Below are 7,895 nucleotides of genomic sequence, written 5' to 3'. Positions count from 1 at the left end.
ATTAATGGACTGTGAATAGCCCCCGATCTGGCTTTGTCAGACTCATTCTTAGAGGCTTACCGACCTTCTTCTCAGGGAGAGAGGCTTTGGAGACATATGTCTCACCACTCCAGAGCACTTCAAGCTCTCTCTCTCTCTCTCTCTCTCTCTCTCTCTCTCTCTCTCTCTCCCTCCCTCTCTCTCTCTCTCTCTCTCTCTCTCTCTCTCTCCCTCTCTCTCTCTCTCTCTCTCTCTCTCTCTCTCTCTCTCTCTCTCTCTCTCTCTGTGCAGGCTAGGCAGCAGAGTGACGGGGTGTGTGAGAGGCGTTCCTGCCATGCATGCACACACACACACACACACACACACACACACACACACTCTGCCCCGAGGGACTTGGGTGTCTGTAGGAGGAGGAGGGAACACAGTTGTAGTTACATGTGCGTGTGAGTGAGCGAGAGAGTGAGCACTGTGGAATCTGTATCTCCAACTGGGGACCATGTTCTTTAATTGAAGTATGGATTTTTAGTAGTGACATTATCATCTCAAATGAAACAAAAGTAAGTAACCATTTTGTGTGTTTTTTGGGGGTATTTGGTTTGTTGTTTTAGCAGTGTGTAACAAAGTTTGCCAGTAGAGTAGCATGGTCTGGCACAGTTAGTCTTTGGAGCAAGTTGTGGTCAGCTTGTGGTCACTAACAGCCGGCTCAGGGAAGACAATCCCCTGGATTTACTCCCTAAACAGCAGAAGGCCATGTGGTCAGCCAGGAGATACCCAGCCTCAGATTACAAAAAAAAAGAAAAGAATCCTCCTTTGCTTGTAGTGTAGTTATTTATTATTATTTTTATCCCTTTCATTTGATCCTTTTGCATTTGATGTTCATGAAGGTACTGCAAAGACAAATAGAGATGTGTAAATCAATTCATTTAGACATGAAACATTTAAGAGCCTTTTAAGGGAGGTCATCAGATTTCTGGCACTAGTAAGAAGCTTTGAGAAACAGCCCTTTATGGTGGTGTCCTTGAAAGCAGCCGCGCTGAAACAAGTCTGTGTGAGGAGTAAAGTAACATCGCATTGGCTCCTGTCTGTGTGAGGAGCAAAGTAACATTGCATGGTGCTCCTGTCTGTTGAGGAGTAAAGTAACATCGCATTGGCTCCTGTCTGTTGAGGAGTAAAGTAACATTGCATTGGCTCCTGTCTGTTGAGGAGTAAAGTAACATTGCATTGGCTCCTGTCTGTTTGAGGAGTAAAGTAACATTGCATTGGCTCCTGTCTGTTTGAGGAGTAAAGTAACATTGCATTGGCTCCTGTCTGTTGAGGAGTAAAGTAACATTGCATTGGCTCCTGTCTGTTGAGGAGTAAAGTAACATCACATTGGCTCCTGTCTGTTGAGGAGTAAACTAACATTGCATAGTGCTCCTGTCTGTTGAGGAGTAAACTAACATTGCATAGTGGTCTTATCTGTTGAGGAGTAAAGTAACATTGCATGGTACTCTTGTCTGTTGAGGAGTAAACTAACATCTCATGGTACTCTTGTCTGTTGAGGAGTAAACTAACATCTCATGGTACTCTTGTCTGTTGAGGAGTAAAGTAACATTGCATTGGCTCCTGTCTGTTGAGGAGTAAAGTAACATTGCCTAGAGGCAATTGTATTGTTATGGCGCTATACAAATTGAATTGAATTGAATTGAATTGAATTGTCTGTTGAGGAGTAAACTAACATTGCAAAGTGCTCTTGTCTGTTGAGGAGTAAACTAACATTGCAAAGTGCTCTTGTCTGTTGAGGAGTAAACTAACATTGCATGGTGATCTTGTCTTTTGAGGAGCAAACTAACATCGCATGTGGCTCCTGTCTGCTGTTTACAAAGCTTAGCCCCTTCGTCTGTCACCTGTAAGTCAAGCATGGTCTCGTAAAAGTGATTTGTAACCAGTCACTCCTTCTTTTTGCATGTTTCTATCACTTTCTCCTTTTCTCTGTCTCTCCCTCTCTTTGTGCCTCTTTTGACTTTTTGTCCATCCCTCGCTCTCATTCTTCTTCAAGTAAAGCTCGGGGTAAGTGATGTTGAAAGCATGATTGGATCACCAACCTTATCCCGACGGTTGTAGTCTAGCCTACCCTGGACCCTAAAACCCCACTGGATACTATTCTATTCTATTCTACTCTATTCTATTCTATTATACTCTATTCTATTATATTCTACTCTATTCTGTTCTATTCTACTCTACTCTAATCTATTATATTCTACTTTATTCTATTCTATTCTCTATTGTATTCTATTATACTCTATTCTATTCTATTCTACTCTATTCTATTATATTATACTCTATTCTATTCTACTCTATTCTATTCTATTATACTCTATTATATTATATTCTACTCTATTCTGTTCTATTCTACTCTACTCTAATCTATTATATTCTACTTTATTCTATTCTATTCTCTATTGTATTCTATTCTATTATACTCTATTCTATTCTATTCTATTCTATTCTATTCTACCACAGCACACTGAGGGTTCTGTATTCTCTAGTCTGTTCCTAAGTGGTTGGGCTGATTAAAGGGCTCCAGATGCCTCAGCTATTTTAGATAGCTCATGTTTTGCTGCATGTCATGGTGGCCTTCCAGCAGACTGGTATTGTAATCGTTAAGAGCACAAACTTGTTTTTCTGCCTTTGAAGTTGTGCAACCCCCTTTGCAACAGGATTTGTCATGTACTACCTTTTGAAGTTTGGGATTTTATTGATGTGTGTATTAGGCTTCTCGTATCACAAAATGGACTCAGTGGAAACGAGTCTGCATCACTATATAACCCATCTGATCTTTTCCCTTGGTGCCTAGTTCAGTAATAGTGTCTGGCCTTCTCTGCTTAGAAGGGCTGCTTTCCATTTGCAAAATGTCATCAGCCCTGTGTGGCATTTCACTTCGAACTGGAAACATTTACTGGTTTCCCCGAGACCTTTTCGAAATCCACCCCGTCCCCGGTTTTAAGGAGCAGATAATGGCTGAGAGGACCGACGTGCCTAAAAACTGAGGTCGGTCCTTTTAAGTGTAACCTCTGGCTACTGCTGGCTGAGGCTTTTAGTAGGTGCTTTGTTGTAAGCAGACGCAGGCAGGTGAGGCCCTTTGTTGCCGTGCTGTCGTGTGACTGGGTGATTAAGTGTGGTATGAGCCGCCGGCAAACTGGCACTGGGCAGGCGCTTATTTCCTCAGCCGAGGAAAATCCCTGTCAACCTGGCTATATCTGTCGAATTATCGGACTAGACACAGGATAGAAATTGTTGTAAAAAAAATTCGCTTCTTTGGCATTTGACTGGCTGATGACTGTTGGCTGTTGACCGAAATTGATGTGACTTCTAACCGAAGTGACGTGAAATGTGCTTGTTTGACTTTCAGCATTTTCTTGAAGGGCATTTAAAAAAAAAAAATATCTTTTTCTATTGGACTGAGGTACTGTATTAATAATAAATGTAAGTGACACACACACAGAGACACAAACACACACACACACACACACAGAGACACACACACACACACACACACACACAGACACACACACACACACACACACACACACACACACACACAAACACACACACACACACACACACACACACACACACACACACACACACACACACACACACACACACACACACAAACACACACACACACACACACACACAGAGACACACAGACACTTTACACAGTTGAAGTAGGTGTCAGAGTACCATGAGGACTAGAATGTTCTCTGTATTGAAAGAGCACTCATCGATGTGTGGGAACCTTGCAGTAATGCAGGTGCTGTCAAACTGTTGCCAGGATGGAGAGAAAATCACGTCAGCCATTACTTCAGCCACAGACGCCTAATACACTTAATGAGTTCAGAAATGAACTGAAGTAGTTCCAACACCCAACGACCTCTCTAACACCAGCACTCAACCTGCTCCATATCCTTGCAGCATCCTCAGTTGACAAGTTAGCTGTTAGGTCGTACATGATTACATGGTCAAGACTGAAAGAAGCTTCTGGAGAAGAAGTCACTGTCAGTGGCGCTCTGTAATGTTGCTGTTACACAGCTGGAGGTAGTAGGAACTTATCACTCATGTTAAATCTCCTTGCAGCTCTGGAGTGTGTTGACCTGGGTCATCTGTGGAGGACTTAAGAGGCCACATCGCTGAGGTTGGATTCGTCAGCTCTCCGCCGGCTCCGTCAGCTCTCCGCCGGCTCCGTCAGCTCCAACTGCTCCGTCCGCTTCGTCTGCTCCATCAGCCCCAACTGCTCCATCAGCCCCGTCAGCTCCGTCCGCTTCGTCTGCTCCGTCCGCTTCGTCTGCTCCGTCCGCTCCAACTGCTCCATCAGCTCCGTCCCCTTCGTCAGCTCCGTCACAGGGTGGGTGATGAGGCCGCTGTGGGGCCGCTGCCTGGGGCTCCTACTGGCCTTGTCGTCCACCATCCTCGGGCTCCACATCCCCCTGGAGGGTGAGTGTGTGTGTGTGTGTGTGTGTGTGTGTGTGTGTGTGTGTGTGTGTGTGTGAGCAAAAGGCTGTAATCCTGTTAAAACTGTGTGTGAGCAAGTGTGTGTGTGTGTGTGTGTGTGTGTGTGTGTGAGAGAGAGAGTGTGTACAGTATGTATAGCTGTACCATGCAATGCTGTCTGCAGCACTGTGAAGTCTGTGTGTGTCTGTGTGTGCGCGTGTATGTGTGTGTGAGTGTGAGTGTGTATGTAGCCTATAGCTGTACCATGCAATGCTGTCTGCAGAACTGTGAAGTGTGTTTGTGTGTGTATGTGTGTGTGTGTGTGTGTGTGTGTGTGTGAGTGTGTGCTGAGCTGTACCACGCAATACTGTCTGCGGTTTCACTCAACACTTATTCATAGTTCTGGATTTATCCTGTTTCATCTGTCAAAAAAAATGCTTCTTTGGTCCCTGCATACTGTCTGCAGAACTGTGTGTGTGTGTGTGTGTGTGTGTGTGTGTGTGTGTGTGTGTGTGTGTGTGTGTGTGTGTGTGTGTGTGTGTGTGTGTGTGTGTGTGTGTGTGTGTGTGTGTGTGTGTGTGTGTGTGTGTGTGTGCTTCTTTGGTCCCTGCATACTGTACAGTGTCTCTCTCTGCCATACTGTACCAACCAGTCCAACCAACGAGCATTCCATTGGTCTCTTTCCTTCAGTGGAACAGCTGCCAACCATTACGGCCCAGCCGCCCCGCTCCCTGATTGCCTTCCCGTTTGATGAGGATTTCACTCTGAAGTGCGAGGCCAAAGGCAACCCGCAACCGGCGTGAGTGCAACACAGCAAGCTGCACAAGTGCAACACAGCACTGGACACAGCACAGCACTGCACAGCACAGCACAGCACAGCACAGCACAGCACAGCACAGCACAGCACAGCACAGCACAGCACAGCACAGCACAGCACAGCACAGCACAGCACAGCACAGCACACAAGTGCAACACAGCACACAGCACCAGTGCAAGTGCAGCAGAGCACAGCACATAGCACAGCACACAGCGAAGGTGCAGCACAGCACACAGCACAGCACAGCACAGCACAGCACAGCACAGCACACAGCACAGCACAGCACAGCACAGCACAGCACAGCACAGCCCAGCCCAGCCCAGCCCAGCACAGCACAGCACAGCGTGTGTGTGTATATATATATATATATATGATGTATTCCTATTCATTTGGTTTTCTGACAAAAACCTTTTTCTGTTTTAAACCTGTGACAGATTCCGATGGACGAGAGACGGGCAGCACTTTGACCCGCGCCGCGACCCTCGTCTTCAGACACAGCCCAACTCTGGGAGCTTTGTGATTCCCAACAGCAAACACATCTCGGAGTACCGTGGAAAGTACCAATGCCACGTGTACAACACGCTGGGCACAGCCATGACAGAGGAGACTAACTTCATCGTACCCAGTAAGTGGAACAACAGTCAGTCTACAGGCAGCTCAATCATGCAGGGTTCTATTGTGTCTTTACTTCAAGGTTATTTCAATGTAGTTATTGTTGTGTCCACTAAAGCAAGCAGGGTTCTATTGCGTCTTTACTTCAAGGTTATTTCAATGTAGTTATTGTTGTGTCCACTAAAGCAAGCAGGGTTCTATTGCGTCTTTACTTCAAGGTTATTTCAAGGTAGTTATTCATGTGTAAAAAAAAAAAAAACTTGTATCTAGAAGTGTCATGACAAAGATGTTTTTCTAAGCATTTGTATTTTTTCAGGCGATCTCTTAGCCTGTAGACTAACAGTAGAGATTTTTACTGGCCAATAAAATACAGCACAGAGATTAAGCACACACTATTTCCTCATAAGTGGTTGGAGTGTAGAAGCACTTTATTTTCATCGTATTTATTTATTTTTAAACCACTTGTTCAAGCTCAATCATGAGGTCAACATAACAAGATGACATAGCTCACCACTTAAGTGACTGATGTACTCAGAGTACTTGAAGCTTTTTTCCCTCCATTTTGTTTTGTTTAAGCACAAGCATGAGGTCAACATAACAAGATGACATAGCTCACCACTTAAGTGACTGATGTACTCAGAGTACTTGAAGCTTTTTTCCCTCCATTTTGTTTTGTTTAAGCACAATCATGAGGTCAACATAACAAGATGACATAGCACGCCACTTAAGTGACTGATGTACTCAGAGTACTTGAAGCTTCTTTTCCTCCATTTTGTTTCGCCCGCGTGTAGATGTCCCAAAGTTCCCCAAAGAGAAACTTCCCCCCGTGGCGGTCGTCGAGGGCCAGTCCATTGTCCTGGAGTGCAACCCCCCCGACGGCATCGCCCCTCTCCAGATCTACTGGATGACTATTGGTGAGTGCCTGCACTTCACAACATTACAAACAACATACACTCAAGCTATACTTGATTATTGTGAAGGGTTTCAGGTTATCTCTACTGGATGACTATTGGTGAGTGCCTGCACTTCACAACATTACAAACAACATACACTTACCTATCACTCAAGCTATACTAGACTATTGTGAAGGGTTTCAGGTTATCTCTACTGGATGACTATTGGTGAGTGCCTGCACTTTACAACATAACAAACAACATAATTACATTACAAAGGGTTACTTAATGGATGCTTTTCAAGGATGAGACCTCTTACTCAACACTCAAACTATGCTAGACTATTGTCCAGGATGTCTTGTTATCTCTACTGGATGGCCATTGGTGAGCACACACACCAGACTAGACAGTCTAAACATCATGGCAAAGGGTTTTCAGTGGATAGTATACAAGAATCAGACAATATTCCTACTACTCTCCAGCATAACTTCATGCAATCTGTATTGACTACCCCTGTCTTCCAAAATCAGTTAGACTATTCAGCCTAATCAGCAGCACAAAGGCTGATCTATCTTTATATAATAAGAAAATGCTTCTATCCAGCTAAGGGTTAGTCTACTTTTGTGTTCTCGAAGCACTGAATCTTGGTGACCTTGACCTTGGTGTTGTTGCTACCTTGCTCTACCAGTTGACCTACAGGCAAATGTTTGTCAGCTAATTTACAAGGATCAAAATATTTTCCTACCAGACATACTTCTCTCCAGCATAAACTATCCTGAGTGTAGTGAAAGTGATATTTTTTTTTCCCCAGTTAACATATTATACCTTACTCTCATACTCAAATAATACCAAATAAATGATGAAAATCAATGAGATTTTCTAATGAATAAAATGTAAAGACTCTGCCCCAATTTGAATGCTGTTAAACCCAGACTCTTCGCGGGACAATGCTTTCAGAGCTAAGAAGTATTTGGGTCAGCCCTGTGCTAGACACTGTCCCCCTGTTTCTGCTGGCTCTGGCAGCGTGGCTATCAGAGCTTGGCCCTCTTTCAGCTGGCTGACGAGCGATAAGGTGTCGTCCCGCAGGCCTGCTTTCTCCCAGCCTGGAATATTCTCTCATT

The 7,895-nt window shown here is 44.4% G+C and overlaps 1 protein-coding gene across 1 annotated transcript in view; it reads left to right on the top strand.

Annotated features, from left to right (window-relative positions):
• Window positions 1-4,373: 4,373 nt before the first annotated feature.
• The window catches only part of chl1a (cell adhesion molecule L1-like a), a gene marked incomplete at both ends in the record, with an annotated part of 51,567 nt that continues 48,045 nt past the window's right edge, over window positions 4,374-7,895 (top strand). The window contains 4 exons of the mRNA XM_080832404.1: window positions 4,374-4,455; window positions 5,143-5,251; window positions 5,704-5,894; window positions 6,673-6,795. Coding sequence (XP_080688530.1) covers window positions 4,374-4,455; window positions 5,143-5,251; window positions 5,704-5,894; window positions 6,673-6,795 — 505 coding nt within the window. The remainder of the gene's footprint in view (window positions 4,456-5,142; window positions 5,252-5,703; window positions 5,895-6,672; window positions 6,796-7,895) is intronic.

The sequence above is a fragment of the Sprattus sprattus genome (assembly GCF_963457725.1).
Source record: "Sprattus sprattus genome assembly, chromosome: 2".
NCBI classification, from domain to species: domain Eukaryota; kingdom Metazoa; phylum Chordata; class Actinopteri; order Clupeiformes; family Clupeidae; genus Sprattus; species Sprattus sprattus.
The sequence above is the reverse complement of the archived record's forward strand: the minus strand, read 5'-3'. Positions and strand labels throughout refer to the sequence as shown.